At 36.6% G+C, this 18,781-nt stretch overlaps 1 protein-coding gene across 7 annotated transcripts in view; it reads right to left on the bottom strand.

Annotated features, from left to right (window-relative positions):
• Positions 1 to 18,781, bottom strand: part of WDFY3 (WD repeat and FYVE domain containing 3) — a 251,147-nt gene that overhangs the window by 75,874 nt on the left and 156,492 nt on the right. For 6 of the 7 annotated variants that reach the window (XM_046656544.1, XM_046656548.1, XM_046656549.1 and 3 more), the window contains 10 exons: positions 16,655 to 16,766; positions 14,519 to 14,709; positions 13,127 to 13,279; positions 9,248 to 9,321; positions 9,003 to 9,164; positions 7,558 to 7,652; positions 6,927 to 7,047; positions 6,484 to 6,701; positions 2,738 to 2,973; positions 1,404 to 1,538 (listed from right to left, as the gene is read on the bottom strand). In XM_046656544.1, the coding sequence (XP_046512500.1) occupies positions 1,404 to 1,538; positions 2,738 to 2,973; positions 6,484 to 6,701; positions 6,927 to 7,047; positions 7,558 to 7,652; positions 9,003 to 9,164; positions 9,248 to 9,321; positions 13,127 to 13,279; positions 14,519 to 14,709; positions 16,655 to 16,766 (1,497 nt within the window). The remainder of the gene's footprint in view (positions 1 to 1,403; positions 1,539 to 2,737; positions 2,974 to 6,483; positions 6,702 to 6,926; positions 7,048 to 7,557; positions 7,653 to 9,002; positions 9,165 to 9,247; positions 9,322 to 13,126; positions 13,280 to 14,518; positions 14,710 to 16,654; positions 16,767 to 18,781) is intronic. The other variant, XM_046656546.1, reaches the window with a different exon arrangement.

The following is an 18,781-nucleotide window of genomic DNA, read 5'->3' as shown; positions in this document are numbered from 1 at the left end:
GTGCTGGGAGAATGGCAGGATGGAGAGGGCATGGAAGCTCTGCGCCCCTTCCCACATACCTCGCCCTATGCATCTCCTCCATCTGGCTGTTCCTGAGTTATGTCCTTTTATAATAAACTGGTAATCTAGTAAGTAGAATGTTTTCTTGAGTTATGAGAACCTCTGATTTACGGCCGGTGGGTCAGTAGCACAGGTATCAACCAGGACGAGTGGCTGGTTTCTGAAGTGGGGGTGGGGCAGTCTTGTGGGACGGGGTCTGAGCCCTGAGCCGGCGGGATCTGATGCTATCTCCAGGTAGACAGTGTCAGAACTGAACTGCACTGTGGGAGACCCAGCTAGTGTGGCAAAACCTCCCATGTATTTGGTGACCAGAAGCGGCAGCGGTGAAGGAGTACGGCAGCAGAATATCGAATAGAGGAGACACACAGGAGTGTGCATTCCCTTACTTTATACAACAGTGATGATGATGATTAAAAAATAACAATGAAAGAATATATCTGAACAATGCTTATCTTCTGATACTTGCCCAGAGAGTGGCTGTTTTTATCTTAGATTTTTATATTTGTTTATGTATAGGAACCAAAATAAGAATCCCAAAGCATTCTAAATTAATACATTTAATAGTAATGTTCTTTTCTTAGATGTCATAAGAATAGTTTTGACTAAAATTAGATTTGTCAGGCACTTGTAACCCAAAGAATCTAGTTAATAATTCCTCTTACAATGTGATCCTAAATTGTATAAACAAATGAAGTCATTATTCACAGTATTCCTGTAAGATAGATAGGAACGTATATTTTGTCATTTACTCTTTCAATTCTTCATATCCAAGTTAGAAATAATTAGAATAAAGAACAAAAAAAAAAACAAAATAAAACTTGCACTGAAAACATTTTTAACCCCTAAATGAAAGTCATTTTAAAAGTTCAAATAATATATTACTGCAATCACATGTGCTACAATATATGTCCATTATATACATGTACACATGGTAATATATATTTTATAACACTAATAATATCAGTTAACCCTTACGAAGTGCTTACTATATACCAGGCATTCTTGTAAGTGCTTTGTGCACATACTAACTCATTAAATCCTCACAACAACCCTAAGAGATAAATTCTATTACCACCAGCATTTTATCCCTGAGGAAACTGAGGCACATAGAGGTTAGTGTGTCTTAAGAACCAGAGATGGGATTTGAACCCAGGCAGGGCTTCAGAGTCCATGGTCTTAACAACTGTTCCTATGTCACGTTAGAGATAACAGAACGGAGAGGCTGAGGTTCCAGAGACCACGGAGAAAATAAACAGTTATGTTACCAAAGGATTCCTCTATTTTAACAAAATATCCCAGGCAGGAGAAACCATCAACAGGTGTCATTATCCCAGAAAACTTACTGAATTCAGCATGCTGCGGAGCATTCCCAGTAATAAAAAAGCAGCTTCTGTGCACACATTATGGATAGAAGAGACCACAGTTCCACTGGAGGCAGGAACTCCAAAGATAAATGTCCAAATGGAATCTAAATCAAACTGCAGAGGTGAAAGTGAATCAGATTAGCCATTGTCAATTTTGTCCAGTAGAGATGAGACCCTCCTAAGTTCTAACATTCTGAAATTCCTTTGAAGCTAATTAATTTTTTCCCCAAAGTGAGTACTGATAAAGAGGTGGAGATCTAGTACTCCCCCCTCCCGTATTTTAAAACTCATTTTTACATTTATAAAAAAAAGTGGATACTATGTATCCTCCTGTCTTAGGTACTATGTTAAAAACATTGTTTTCCACTTTTTTCTCTGAAGAAAACAAACAAAAATAAAATACATGCTAATTAGCCAGGAGATGAGATTACAGAACTGACGATTTTAAGCAGGATCTTTTGGAAAAGCTTGTTGAACTCACTTTTTTCCCCACTCTCAGCAATGTTCCCATTCACTTTTAGATTACGTACAGATAAGATTTGACAAAATAAAAATCAGTTTGAGGAGCTTTATTCATAGCAGTTTTACATAACACTTACGAGTATGGTGTCAAGCTTATTTTGAAAAATTACATAACCAACCAAACTCTGCTAAGCATGAATCTGTATTTTGATTCCGTGTAAGGGTAGAGACTCAGTGCTTTCATTTAAAAGGTTTTGTCAATTACTAGAATTGATTTGAATAGCATTTGACACTATGATGGAAGTATAGCTGAGTTTACAACTAAATGCCTAAGTCTTTGCAGTGCCAGAAACATAAGATCGACACAGATATCCAAGTAGTCTTCAATTAGAAATCAAGTCAAGTCATGCTGCTTTCCTAATGTGGACATCATCTATCACTGAGAAATGAGAAACATTTTTCTAATTAACTTGCACTAGGAATCCTGTCATACCCACACAACTAATTTATGGTATATATACCACTCTCTTCAGTTTAATTCTACAGAAATTAAATTATGTTTCTGGACAAAATCACATCAAAGAATTCTTCAGCTCGCCCTTAAAATATCATCCAAAGTCTTTACGCATATATAATCATATAGAGTAACCACATATACATAGAAATGACCAAACAGGGACAAAAGGATTTTTGGGAAAACTTTCTATGGTATTTGCAGATTTTTCTACCCCAAATCAAAGCCTAAATGTGAGAAAGGGATGAAATCAGTTGGTTTTACTGTGATTTACCCATTACCCTATGGTGATTTTGGGGGCACATGTAATTACTTACACCTACTAGGTAATTCCTACCTGGCAACCCTGCTTACATCGGCTGCTGCTGACAGGCACACTGACCTGCAGGTTCTCAGGCAGCTCACTAACTGGCTGCTGCAGAAACAATGCCATGAGGAGAAAATAGAGGGCAGGGACATTAGTGTGTTTAGGGAGGAAGGACTGAAGAACTGGAAAACCAGGAAAATGACAAGCATCCCGGTTAATCTCCCTGACTGTCGATCTCCCACCAGCACTCCTGCCCACATTGAATCCTAAGAGAAGAGGAAATATAATAAATACAAAATTAATAACCGATTACCATCTGCATTAACAAAGAAGAGAGTAATTCAATATATGTCACATTTCTATCCAGAACATTCATATTAATATAGGCAATTAACTATTCAATTGTTGAATTAATCTTTTAGTCAAAAGTTTTCTTTATTACCTCTGACTTTAGCAAGGCTGTCTATTAGGACACAGGTCTTGAAACATGGCTGAAGAAATTAGATATGAGAGGTAATATAAATTCTACTCATTAAAAAAGAATGACCTCAAAAGAGCTCTAACATTTCCCTAAGAAGAAAGTAAAATTCAAAATATAGCCAAAATTTAGGATGCTACAAAAATGTAACTTAAAAATATAACTTCTATAATGTAGCTAATATATTTCATTTGTTCTGAAAATGATGATAAACTAGTTAAGGTTAAATTATCTGTGAATGTAGAGACAAGACAAAATGAATAACCAAAACAATCTTTCCTCACAAGGTGGTCTGTGATTCTGTTGGAAAGCTGTTTGGTAGTGGGACAGCAAATCTGAGCCCACCATGATTGTGGTTATCTGAACATCCAGAGTCCTTTCTAGAAACACAGCTCTACCAGGAGACGGTCACTGCTTACTGATGTGGCTTACAGCATCACCCTGTCTATCAATCCTGTTTCCTCTGTTATATGACAACTTTCAGCATACAACTCAAACATTTAGTTCTTTTGCCACTCCAAACCTATGACAGCGCTCAGCACAGAAGGAATGTTGGCCAGAATGTTCAATGGAAAACTTTTGTGAACAGTAAACAAGAGATGAAGCATTGATTTCTACTCTGAAGCAATTTTCACTTCAAAAGAATATTCACATTTTTTTCCAACTTCTTTTTTCTAGGATGAAGTAAGCACATACTTGCTAATTAAAATAATCAAAGAGAAATTTGTATCTAGGTGGCTTTTTAAATATTTCATCCTAACCAACGGCTCAATGTGATGTGAATTACGAAGTATGCTCTTCTAATTAACAAAAAACCGTACAGCAATTTACCAGTCTCTTTCATAGATCATCTCATTTCTCAAATACGATGAACATGTGAGTTAGAAATCGCTATTACCCTTTTTATGACATAGAAAATATGTGATTTATTCAAAGTCGTAAAGTTAATGAGTGGCGGCACCTGAACGTGGAGACTGCTGCCCCTATTTAGAGCATGTGAGGTTATGCTGTCTCCCCTGGTCTGAATGACATCGCCACAGTTTTGAAAGACTGGCTGCCTCAGGACACTGCGTGATTTTTGTTTATAGTAATTCTAAATGAAATTATGAGCATAAAAAAGTCTTGAGCTCATACATTAAATAGGAAAATAAATTTTGATTAAACTACAGGTCCTAAATGAAAACCAATACTAGCAGTCATTTTCCTTTCTAAATTCTCACACTTCATTTTTCCCAATAATTAATCTTAAGGAACACTTAATATATTATTAACAACTACACATTAATTTAGATTCAATTTACAGCAACATGGAAGGTATTTTTATACAGAAAAATTTGACAGAAACTAATAAATGTGAATAAAACATTCAAAAACATTAGGTTGCTCATCAGATGAAAGAGAAATAGAATCAAATGAGATGTGTGTATATATATATATAGATATCTGTATACACACATACATATGTATGTATCAGACAGATATTCAGGGAAAATTAAATTCAATTGAATCAAATTTAAGTTAAACTTAAATACCTAGATTTCTCTTTTAGAACAAGAGCAGCATATGCAATGCGTAGGCAGGTATCAATGAAGGACAAATAAATTTGAAGAAATGAAGTCAGGTAGATCCAATATGGTAAAAGCATTTTTTCTGATATTACTTAAGTGATGTAGGACTGACAAAAGGACAGGACTAACAGTCAGAAGACAGATACTTAGACGCTATTAATGTCTGCCTCAGGAACCTTATGCATTTAACAGTCTTACCTTCCTAATTAGAGAAATTAATCCTTAATTTATATTTATTAGGTTTACTTCCTATAAAATATCTTATACACTACAAAATATATACCTGTCTCCAGAATCATGAAGGCCAAATGAGATGATACATGCAAAAGAATTTTGCAAACTGCAATGTGCTATATGAATCTTAGGTGTTATTACTACTGTGGTTTTTCACCTTCAATGAGAAGCTGTCAATTAGCATTTAAACTCTCATATTCAATAGAATTCACATTCAATTGTACCTTTCATTATTTATTCTCTTAGTGGCTATTATTAAGGTTATTAAGCTAAATTCTTGCTACCAAACTGTTCATAATAATAACATTTGTAGTTACATCGCTCCCTCAGAGTCACTGCAAAATAGTGATTTATCTTTCAGATCATAAAAGCATTTATAACAATAATAATTTAAAATGCATATGTTAAAGCAGAGAATTTTCTCGAGAAATCACTTCACAGTGAATTTCCTTCTTCATCACACATAAAGTTTCTGCAGACATTTTCCACGTGTGAAATAACACTGAAACAATCCTAGGTTGTGAGCTCAGTCTTTCTATCATTTGCTTTAATAGAGGAAGCAGTACAGGCAGCACCCAGGTATTGATACGTTCACTTTCTTCTTAAAACAATAAACTACATATTAAATTCTGATCACTAATTTTCCCATCTGACAAGGGTAAATAGATAGTCTTGATGCTTGTTGCAGAATACAATTATATCTACTTTTAAAATGTAATGTTATAAAGACAAATATATTTTTAAAATACTTTAATAACTGAATGACTAATTTTCAGTAAGAACATTATCTTAAATATATATTTTCCAAAATAAGGTCAAGAATATGAATAGAAATATACCAGTTCAAATGAATCTAAAATAGAAAACTATTAATTTTCTAATATTACTTAATGCTCAGTTCCATGTTTAAAACAGCACAGAACTACTGAGCAGAGAATAAGGAGCTTTGCCTGAAACTCTGAACTTAAATCCTTGAGAGGCCATATAACAGACCCATCGAAAGCATGGGCTTTGGCCTCAGAAGACCTGGATGCAAATTTTGATACTTCCTAGCTGACAAGTGACTCCACCCCTATTCCTTGACTTTCTCATCTGTAAAATGGGTATGACAGTATTTATACCTCATAGGATTATTGTGAAAATGAATGTGTTTAGTAACCGGCACAGAATAAACACTCAAAATATTGGTTATCATTATTAATTCAGTTCTGATAATTTGTTAGTATTTACTTATAGATCAGAAAGGGAACAATACAACAAAAAGACCATTAGGAATTCCCTTGAGTTTTCATATCTTAATATCCTGTCTCTGACTTTGGTTTAATTTGCAACTAAAAAGCCAAATTTGAAACTTTCTAAGCTTTTTACTCTATCATTAATTAAAATTCCTAACTCTTCATGGTTGTGAGATAAACTGAGGAGTATAAGCTTACATAAGATTTAAACACCAAACACAACAGCTTATTTTAAAGCAGCTGACTGTAACAGTCCCATACCTAACACTGTTCCGATCTTATTAGTTAAGACAGCATCTGTCTGTTCCAGCCACCCTCCACCACTGAGTCCTTCTTTAAACTTGATGAGAATAGACTGATTACTCAGCAGGACGACAAGGATCCTCATGGCTGCCGTAACTGTGGTGGAATGCAAGTGTTCTTCCATAAACATCATAATCCAGTCAAAACCCAGGGTCTTGACCAGTTCTTCACAAGCTCTATTTAAAGACAAATGGATTAAAAAAACAAAACAAAATATTAATTTCATGGATTATGATTTCAAATTAAAAAGAAAAATATGACTAGGTTCTGTTCTTGACATACTACAAATTTCAAGCTTAAAAAAAATCTATTAGAAGTCAGTGGCAATTCTTTCTTTTGTCTGCTATGAATTAACCAGTAACAGCAACTGGTACCATGAATTCTAAAAAGATTTTACTTACTGCAAATTAATGCTTGTCTTTTCTTTAGATGTGTAAACTAGTTTTAGCAAGATATCTAGAAGTCTGTTCCTCAAAAGAATAAGATTGGCAGATACAAGACCTCCAAACTCTTCTTCAGTTCCTACAATGAAAATAAATACATTAAATTACCCTAGCAGATAAACCAGGACAAAATCTCCAACACCGTTCTAGAAAATCTCACTGAAAAATACATCTTTTAGAAAAAATTTTTTCTAGGAGTACTTTCCATTAAAGTGGACAAGAAAAAAGGTCCATCTCTTTAGAATCCTGAAAATTGTTCCATTATATTTGATATTATCTAAACAAGTGATAATAAAGGCTGTGAACCCTTTTTTACATTAATATTCCCCTCCCCTCCCAACATGAATCTTCTAAACACAGGAAAGATTTTATTTTTAAAGTAAATTTTACACCCTATTAAATTCTGTAAGGAATTTTGTATTTCTGCAGATTGTACAGGCCTGATTTAAGACAAATATATCTGTGAAAAACCAGAAGAAGTAATGTAAGGAGAAAAATAACAGAATAGTATCACATATAATTCAGGTTTAACTAGTGCCAGAAGAAAACAGGGAATGTAATTAGTTTTCAAGCTCCAGCATTGACTCACCAGTGTCAAGCTTCTCTTCATTCTTTATTTCCATAACGACAAATTTTTCACAAACTGCAAAGGTTGGTAAAGTAGAAGAAATAAACTGGCCAAACCTTTATATACAAGAAAAGAAAGATTACAGATTTTATTTTTTCCCTCTCCAAAACAAACAATAAAATATGAAGAAACAAAAAAACAAAAAAAAAAAAGAAAAAAGTACTTCTTATTTTAACTATCTTTTACAGATCTCTAGTGATTATATGGTTTATTTCCCCAGAACCACTGCAATTAACATTATATGTGTTACAATGTTTTAAAATACAGAGAAAAATATGCTTCTCCAGAAATATGAGTCCTTTAATGCACTAGCTCAAATGACTTCAAGAACCGAACAGCATGATCCAAACTAAAATGTCCCAACATTATCTGTACGGATCCACCGAAGCCTCGCAGTTAACAACTCAGGCTTAGGAAACACAAGTAAGCGGGAAATCCCGGCTCTGTCAATTGTCAGTCCTCTTACTTGGGGCAAGTAGCTTAACCCCTCTGGGACTTAATTTCTTAATTTGTAAAGTAGAGAAAAATAAAAAACTTGATAGGTTTCAGTGGTAATTTTAGCAAAGTGATCATTATAGCACGAGGATAAGATCTAAATAAATATTGCTAACAACAATCATCATCTCCAAAATAAGTGTTAAACTCCAGTCTTAAATCTGTCACCAAGTGAAAACAATGTTTTCAAGGTAAGAGAATCTAACAGTGAGTGATTTACATGCTCTACAGTTTAGGGACTAGTCTCCTGGGATTGCTCTAATGACTAGGGTGGTTTCACCTGTGTTTCCCGGGAGATTACATGAAAAGTGGTAGTCAAGTCCAGTTTAAGCAATTCCCTACCTGGAAAATACTTAGGCTGGGTAGTTTTTTTTCTTCCATTTTCAGTTAAGATCTGAATTATCATGTGAATATTAGAACATTTCTACAGATAGTCCATAAATATGTCTTAAGCCACATTTTACATTAGCAGCAAAATAATACATCATATAAAAGGTTTGAATATGTTAAAAAAAAGGTATCATCTGTCTGGGTGACAGCGAATAGATCTAACAGAGATGGCACGCCCACTCCGGGTGTGTGTGCTTGTGCACATACACTTGAGAAGCAGCAGGGCTTGGGGAAGAGGGATGAGTTTCCTACAGTGAACACTTTTATGTCCAGGACAATCAATCTTATTGGGCTTATTCCTACAACTATTCTCACCAATATTCTACTATTTACTAGTGGCAACAATTGGCTTTGCTTTATAGAGGCAAGAGACTGAGACACGCATGTTTTCCGTGCCTTCCAGATATCTTGAACTGTATTAACATTACACACAGGCATAGGAACCAATTACACTCATCTCATTCATGTTAACGTCACTGGTACTTTTAGTTAATAGAGACAAATACAGAAGTTGTCACTACCTGAGCAGATCATTGCTGTTGGGAAAACCTTGCAGTAAGAAGCTCAGCACATTACTAATAGCAGCAATGGTAGGCTGGGATAAAGACATATCTCGAAGAGTCAGTAGCAGCTTTGGGATTAGCTGGAACTCCCTCATTAATTTGGCATTCTTCGAAGCTTCACTATAAGAAAAAGAAGACTTTATACACTGTACTCTCATCCCTTGTATAAATGAACAACTGACTACATAGGTATTAACTAATACCTGGACTCTGTGAGCAGTTCAATAAAGTGTTCAAATAAGGAAAGATGAAGTTCATACGGTGCATGGAGCCAGACCTACAACAAAAATAAAGAATAGTGATATATTTGCAGTTAAAAAAATACCCAAAATGCCAATCCAACAAACACAAATGCAGCACATGGAACATATTTCACTTATATAATTAATTGAACATAACTACTCTATTAATTTATATTTGGTGAAACCCTATAAAACTCCTTGCATATAGAACTTCTGGTTCTGTTCATAAAGGAGTAACTGCTTATGGAAATTACTCTCCTAGAGTAAACAACCATAAAGGCAAGATCTATAGAAAGTTTCCCTGGAATCAAGGTATTACTGAATACTGAATATAATATACCGAATAGAGTTAATACTGAATGCTATATACTGAACACAAACACTGAATGACTGGAATCTTGTGTGGGGTCCAAAACCGGAAACAACCACTGTAAATAGTAGATCAAACAATTCCTGGAACTCACACAGGGCTGAGACTAGTCTGCATTCTCAGCAACCAGAGTGTAGAGACTTCATAATACATGCAGAGTTGGGTAGAGGTCTCAGAAGTGTAATAACCTTAATAGTGGGGATAAATTAGCACTAGACTGAGGGTTACTCTAGGTCCAGCCTAACAAAGTCTAAAAGCATTTTCAAAAGGATCAAGATACCTGCAATGCCAGAGCAAAGTTCAATAGTTTTTAAAAGCAATACAACAAAATCCAGCACTCAACAATGTAACATTTAGCCTCTCATCAAAAATTTCCAAGTATGCAAAGAAAAACGAAAATGTGACCCATAAGTAGGAGAAAAATCAACTACTACAAATAGCCCAGAAACGACAGAGATGATGGAATTATTAGGAACTTAAAAAGCTATTAAAAATATGCTCCATGTACTAAAGAATGTAACAAAAAATATGAACATGATGAGGAGAGAAACAGAAGATAACCAAACATCCAAAATGAACTTCTACAGATGAAAAATAAAATATCTAAAATGAAAAATATAATGGATGGGAATAACAGCAGATTGGACACTGCAGAAAAAGATTCAGCAAACTTGAAGACAAAACAGTAGAAACTACTCAAAATGAAGCATGAGATAAAATTCTAACAAGAAATTACTAGATGAGTATTAGTGACTGTGGGACAACATCAAGCAATCTAAGACATGTGTAATTGGAGTCCAGAAAAGGTTGAGGGGAGGACACCAGGAAAAATAGTTGAAGAAATAATGGCTACAACATTTCCAATTTAATGAAAATGACAAACTCACAGATCTAAAAAAGTCAACAAACTCCAAGCAGAAGAAATATAAAGATGACAATGGAGTGACTGACACCTTTGAAGTATGAAAAGAATAAAAAATTGTCAACCAGAATTCTGTTCTATGCAAAAATATCTTTCAAAAAAGAAAAAATAAAGACTGTTTCAGATGGGAGTATTTTTCGCCAGCACTTACAAGAAATGTTAAAGGAAGTGCTTTAGGCAGAAGAATTATACAAGATAGACATATGGATCTACACAAAAGAATTAAGAATGCCATGAATACTATCTCTGTGGGCAAATATAAGAACTTCCAAAATGTCTTTAAGGGGCTGAGCCGGTGGTGCAGTGGTTAAGTGCGCACGTTCTGCTTCGGTGGCCTGGGGTTCGCCAGTTCAGATCCCAGGTTTGGCACAGCACTGCTTGTCGAGCCATGCTGTGGTAGGCGTCCCACATATAAAATAGAGGAAGATTGGCAGCAGATGTTAGCTCAGGGCTAATCTTCCTCAAAAAAAAAATAAATAAAAAATATAAAATAAAATGTCTAGAAACGACCACTGAAAAAGAAAATGCTTATATACTATTACAATAATTGTATTTATATTTATCAAATGGCTGTTCTAAAAATAGGGCAAATTAATTATTTATAGACACTGTGGTTTGCGGGTAATTAGGAATGCTATATGAAGCCATAAAGTGAGCAAGTGAAATCAAGTCAAAATTTGACGAGCCAACTAAATTTCTGACGTTTGTATATGAGATTTTAATCAGAAATCTGAAACTAAAGATGACTTAAATGTGTCAAATACCAGATGAAAACAAAGCTAAGCTTGGTTAAGTAGGTCTCTGTAGTACTCTCATAATCCTTTCTGCATACTTTTATCTCTGCGCTTTCACAAGTTTTAATCATCTATTTGTTTTTCTCTCTAAAGGACCAAATGCCCCGAGGCATGAACTCTGTCCTTCACTTGCACATCCTGAGCCCATAATACAATGCCTAGGTCAAAGATGCTCAATAGGTATTTACTAAAAGAATGAGAGGTTTGTGTATCAGAACTCTGAATATCAGGCTGAGAAATGCGTATTTTATTGTGCAAAAGGGCGAAATCACTGCAAGTTTTTGAGTAAGTGATATGATTATGCCTTAGAAAGAATGAGGTCAAAAGATATATAGGAGAAATGGAGGAAAGGGGAGAAGAAGTGGCAGTTAGCCTCGTAGGTAAGAGGAGGACTGATTAGGGCGTGGATAAGGACGCAGCAGCAGAAAGGAGGAGTGCATGAAACGTGCAAGCAGAATCTATGCCACTTCATATCTGTTTATAAACAGTGAGGAAGAAGGAAGCTGATCCTTCAATTTCAAGCCTCAGCGACTAGGGGAATGGTGGTGTTATTCATAGAAACAGGAGTTAGAAGGAAGAACTAATTTGGGGAAGGATGTTAAGTTCATTTTAGGTGTTGCTGGGACATAAAAATGGAAATGTTGAACAAGAAGTCAGAAATAAGCCTGGAATTCAGACGTCAGGCTAGAGATGTAGATTTCAGAGTCATCTCCACAGAGATGAGGCTGCAGCACTCAGCGAGAATCTAAAGGAAAGAAAACAAATAAAGGAAAAGATAAAGAAGTGAAGTGCACACTTTTGTATAAAATAATGAATATTTCACAGCCAGGAAATTATGAGGAAAGTAGTGAGGAAGGTATAAGAAGGAGGGCAGTGCTGCCTGAAAGCTAGCAAAGGAACCGGGAGATGCAAGAAGAGGGCAGGAGACTGCTGCCCGTGCTCCCGAGGGCCGAGGGCCCAGCAGAGGCCAGGCTCCTGACAAGCCTTCCAAATAAAGTTTCAGGAAAGCGATCAGGGCACCTCGCCTGCTTGTTAGGGACTTAGAATAACTGACAAGAGCAGACAGCAGTTCTGAGGAAGACAAGTTAGCGCCGAGATGTGACAGTTAGCCAACTCTAAGCGCTAGGGGCCATTCTGGGCGGTAGGGACACAAAGGTGAAGACAGATGTGATCTCTGCACACAGAAGCCTGCAGTCTCAGTGGGGAGAGATATACGTAGGTATGTATATAGTGACGAGCATGCAGAGTGCCCAGAACAAGACATTCAATGGAGAGATGATACGTGAGATTAAGTGGTGCTTTGAGGGGATAGAGTAGAAGCTGCTATGGTAAAAAGACAGTAGAAATGAAAATCTCATTATTTTGGCGAAATGAATGGCATTTTACTAAGCGCTACTATTACAAACCAAAATTTCAGGTCTAGCTCCTATTCGGTGAGGAAAAGTTTCTATCAGAATTATTTGACGAAAATATGTTTGCCTCTTGTAATGCCAGAGGCAGCAGTAGATTATTTATAGTTAGGTATCTGCATTGCATCATTTCACTTCTATCTATCTGTAAAATGGATTATCCTTGGGGAGAAGGACTCTATCACTACCCTATTTTTTATATTAACCAATATTTTACTAACATGAGCATCATTAAATTATAGAACTTAAGCATATCTTAGAAACAAAATTGATAGTTAACTCTATATACAGAATAAGAAATGGATTCACTGATTATATATTATCAGTTAGTGTTCATATACATACATCAAAATCACAAAGTAGATCCTGGAAAGCAGTTGAATTGGGAATAATGGAGGTCTCATGTCCACTATCAACAGTTCCCACCAAGGAAAAAGTTAGATGGAGAATGTGGCTGTTAAGAAGGGAACGTTTCTTCTTAAGCAGCATTGCCAGCAACTAGAAGAAAGCAAGACCAAATGCCTGTTGATCAATCATCGTATACATATATACCATCATATATATATACACACACACATATACATACATCCACATATATATATGAGAACCACAGGTATTAGAATCTGAGACTTCTAATATGATTTCTCAATTTTTATTATGATAATAGAACATGAGAGAAAATCTGAAAAACAGGGTAATTGTCACTTTATTATTAAAATATAAAATATCCACTTTTACACAAACTCCTTCAATTCACATATAAATATTTAAGTTGTTGTTGCCATTATGTGCACACAATTTTCCACTCTTTTCCTCTACATAACATTTTATCAAAAGGATTTTTTCTTTTGCGACAGTCTTCATAGTCACAATTTTAAAAGGTTGAATGATATTCTACAGAATGGTTATAGTACTATTATTCATTCTTATGCTGTTGAAACATTTAGATTGTTCCTATTTTTTCATGATAAACAACGCTGCAATAATCATTTTGAACGTTCTGCAAAACACTTATCAAAATAGTGTGATTAAATCTACAGAAAACAGTTACAGTAAACAGTTTATCCACTGCCAGGGAAGCTCTGGCTGAGTTGGAGAAGGCACTTGTACTTCATCTACACTAGAGGGATTTATAATCTTCCTCCAAATACTTGTTTCTCTTATTACAAGAGCAGAACTGAGCGGAGATGTGGCTACATGATCACTGCACACTTTAGTCCCACGTGAGTTTTCAGGACTAGCAATGGCACACATATTGGAGAGTGGTTCGCACATCCCAGGGGGTAAGTAAGAGTCAAGGATGACGGGTGTGGAGGGGAGATACAAGGAAAATGGGAGAGCTCTGGATCTATTACCGCTTTGGAGCTCTCTAGGGCAGGTGGTAATGTGACCCTACTTCATTTCATTCCTATTTCCATAGGGCAAAATAACTCCAAAATAACAAACCATTGTTCTGAAAATGTATTCAAATATATCAAAACTATACTGACATCATGTAGCCTAACTGAAGGGTCCAGTAAGAGAGACTTGATGAGACAGGAGAAAAAGGATGAACCAACATAAAGAAAACAATTCATATTCTCACTTGAAATATGTTAGTTTTAATAAAAATTACTGACTTTTAAAGTTTACTTGGACAATATAATTCTTTCAGAATTTGAACAATATGAATAATAATGAAAATTGGAAGATTTTTTATGCAAAGTAACGTGAAGGCAGAGCTTTATGGTTACAAACCTGGTAGCCCCTGATTCTTTCCATTTCTTTGCTGGCTAGTGGGTTACTCTTGACTACACAAACCAGGGCCTTGACTGCTGCATACAGCCCTTCCACATCAGAAGCCATGGCCACCAGGCCCAGGATGGCTGCAGCTCCACCGATGTACTGCAAAGTAGTGGCAACAGGCTTAGGAACAAATGTTCTTACTCCTGATTAAAAGACAGTGAAAAACAATTAAAATAAATTCCCCACATAAACAACAAGTGAAAATCATCTTAAGAAGTATTTAATTAGTTACAAATCACACACACAAAAAAACCTTCTACCCTAAAACGAAAATTCTAAAAAAATAATTCAAGGTAGAATTTGGGAGAAGGCAACAAAGGCTTATATATACACTCTCAGAGAAGAGGTGGGAGTAACAGGGCAAGTGGAGAAGAGCTGGGATTGAGAGCAAGCACCAATGTTTCCGCTACGTAGCTTTGGGCAATATAGACTCAGACGCACAGAGGCCTTGGGAATGCAATTCTGGGGTAAGTGAGAATGCGTACTAGGGACTGTGGGGGAATGAACTTGGGGAGAGCAAAAGCACTTTACCTCTGTGAATTGGGGAATGGGATAGAGAAGCCATCCTGGCAAGGATGAAGTATTCCCTACAGAGAAGCCAAGCAAAGTACATCACTGACCATTACTCAAAGCTTCTCCGAGTTATGTAACCTGAGTGACAGTACATCAGTGACTTCAGAAGAGCATTATTATGTGGAATGCTAATTATGTGGAAGCACAGTAATAGACTAATTTTGTGTCCAAAAACATTTTCACATCTACATTCCTAACCTTGTTTTTTTTTGCTGGGAAAGATTCGCCCTGAGCTAACATTTGTTGCCAATCTTCTTCTATTTTATGTGGGACGCTGCCAAAATGTGGCCTTACAAGTAGTGCTAGGTCCACACCCAGGATCCGAACCAATGAACCCTGGGCAGCCAAAGTGGACCAAGCGAACTTAACCACTATGCCACTGGGCCAGTCCCAAACCTTGTGTTTTTTTAAAGGCATTGTTTGAATATCATTTGCCTACTGATCAAGATTGAATTTTTGAAAAATAAAATTAAAATGCATACTTTCATATATTATGGCACTGGATTTTGAAAACTACCTTCTAAGGTAATTAGGGCCAGTATTACTAGTTTACAGAGAAGAAAACTGAAGTCCATAGAGCTCAAATGTCTGGCCTAATGCCACACAGTGACAGTACAGGGGTTAGAACCTAAATCTTTGAACTCTTCATTCACTGCTCTTTCAACTAAACCACAATTCTGCTACATTTTGGCAAAGGACACAGCAGTGATGAGTAAATATTTGTTGAATTGAATAAAGAAAAACTACCATGTGCTTTATTTAGCATAAAGGAAACTATTTTATCAATGCAATATGGTCAAAAAAGAAAAACAAAGTTAAGATATGTGCACATCACTGGGACAATGAAAAGTGCCAAAGACTGGTAAACATGTAGGATTCTGACCAGCACGACACTAACTTTTTGTCAATCTAAAAAGGAACCAACATTATGTACTGATTTGCACATTAAAATATATAACCGCTGGTTCTGGATTTTGGATGGCCTAATGGGATTATGTCTCAAGATTCTATCTAACCAAAAAAAATCAACTCTTTTCAAGTAGACATCAGGTACGAGGCGCTGCAGAATGTCCACCAGCTCTAACTTTCATTAGAGTGGATCCAAAGTGTTTATGCTCCGAAGCTCTTATTTTTAGCTCATTTCCAAATAACAGAAGCACCCGTGAGCACCACCACTGCTGCGCCATGCCATGCAACAATCGTCAATATTTCTAAGTCTTTACATTTCTCCCTAAATGTAGTGTGAAATTTACCTTGAAATTACACAGAAGCAGGTAGTCAGTGCTCATCAGTGCTGACAAAAGACGGAAAAAGTTAACGGGATTTTATAAAAGGTCATAATTTTTAAAGTTGATTGGAGTTTGAGCTTGTTATATTAATCTCTAAATATCACAAAAACATTATAGGTCAGCACGATAAGATACGAATTTAAATAACACCTCTCGAGTGAGGTAAGTGAACGCAGATTTGAAGGCAAATAAAAAAGTTTGAATCAACACAGACAATTGGACTCACCCAAGTACCCAATCAGAGTGGCCCCAACTGTCCGTGCAGGTCCATTAAGATGTCCTGCTGCATTGTGTATCAACTTCACAGGAGTGGCATTTTCATGGGAGGAAACGCCTAACTGAAGAACAGAAAAGGAAAAACAATATAACTATAGAAGAACCGTCTGAACATTTTGATTGAGAAAGAAAAAAAAAAGACATGATTGGTAACATATCTTTTCTCTCTCCTCTTATCAGAATATTAAAATCATGAGCATTCATTTTCTTTTAAATGTGCAAACACTTCCAAAGGTGTGGAAACTCATAGAAAGTAAGTTAAACACAGTCTCCTGAGCTCCAGCTGGTGAGGGGTTCTTGGGAGACAGCTTCAGGGGTCCTCCTGAATGGAACTCCGTCGTGGTTTAAAGGTCCGCATCACCTGCTGCCTCCCATGACTTCCGATCAGTGAGCATCATATTAGCTTTGCTCCATATCCAAGTAAACGTCACACAAATTATCCAAGAGTTTAGAGAAAACATGCCTACATAAAAGGAATGTTAAATTTTGCACACACAAACACACACACACACGTGCTTTCAAAGCATAAATAATCCTAAGACTTTAATTCTATGTACAATTAAAGTTTACAATGAAAGTAAATTTAGTTCTACGTAGAAGTTTATGTAGAATTTATGTTCCTTAGAAGATGGCACATGTATTCACAGACAAACCTCTGCACAAGAGTTGTCAATACTTACTGTTCCCAAATCCTTTCCTCCCAGTCTCTTGATTTCCTTCCCCTCGGGCTTTGCCTCGCCTAATCAGCCAAATAGCTTGTCAAGCTCTCTGATGACTTCCACCATGTCAGTCCTAACTTTCTTGACTGCTGACACATTCGCCATAGTGAATCACTGATTCTCACAACACCAGACTCTCCCGGTTTTTCTCCTTTTTGGCTGGCTGCTGCAACTCAGTCTTCTCTGCTGGTTCTTCTCCTCCCCAACTCCGTAACACTGGAGCGTCCCAGGCTAAGTCTGTAAACCTCTCCTCTTCCCACCTCTATACTCTGGCGAATGCAGCTAGTCTCACGGCGTTAAACACCACCCACGGACATTCACGGCATTCCAACCTCTCCCCTCAACTCCAGAGGCCTGTTTCCAATGGCTTTGATATCTCCACAAAGTTGTCTAATATGCTTCTCCAACTTTTCCAAAACATATTGCCCCCCAAAACTGTTTTTGTAGTTTTCTCCAAATCAGAAAAAGTGACTCCATTTTCCTGGATGTTAGAGCAAAAAACTTTGGTGTTGTCCTTGATTTCTTTCTTTTGCTCACATTTCACACCTAATCTATCACCAAAACCTGATAGCTCCATCTTCAAAATACACCTCAAATCTGATGGCTTCTCATCATGGCCACTGCTATCATCTCAGTTCTGACCACAACCATTTCTCATATGAATTATTACAGCACTGGCCTCAAAACTGGTCCCCCTGCTCTACTTTTGTCTCCCTTTAATCTACAGCCATTTGTCACTTAAGGATGGGGATAAGTTCTGAGAAATGCATCGTTACATGATTTCATCATTATGCAAACATCACAGAGTATACCTACACAAACCTAGATAGTAGGGCCTGCTGTACACCTAGGTTATATGGTACTAATCTTATGGGACCACTGTCGTATACATGGTCCATCATCAACTGAAATGTCACTACATGGTGCATGACTATATTCTGAATAGAAATCATAGTGATCCTGGTTAAAAAGTAAGTCACATTTCATTCCTATGTCTAGAACTCTATGATGCTTCCCATCTCACTCAGTTAAAGCCAATGCATTTACAATTGCCTGTAAATCCTAAACAACAGAGTCCCCATTACCTTTCTGAGTTCCTCTCCTACTACCCAGGCCTGCTGTCATTTTGCTCTAGCCACACCTGTCTCTGTGGCAGGCATGTACTCTCCTCAAGGCCTTAGCACTTGTATTTAAGAGGGCAAACCCCCCACCCCATACGTATATCCCATTCTCCGTATTCTCATGGCTTGCTGCTTCACCTCTTTCAAGTCTGTTCAAATTTCACCTTCTCAGTGAGGCCTCCTCTGACCATCCTATTGAAAACTATGAGCTTCTCTCTTTCTCTTTTCTGGTTTATT

The sequence above is a fragment of the Equus quagga genome, chromosome 3, assembly GCF_021613505.1.
Source record: "Equus quagga isolate Etosha38 chromosome 3, UCLA_HA_Equagga_1.0, whole genome shotgun sequence".
NCBI classification, from domain to species: domain Eukaryota; kingdom Metazoa; phylum Chordata; class Mammalia; order Perissodactyla; family Equidae; genus Equus; species Equus quagga.
The sequence above is the reverse complement of the archived record's forward strand: the minus strand, read 5'-3'. Positions and strand labels throughout refer to the sequence as shown.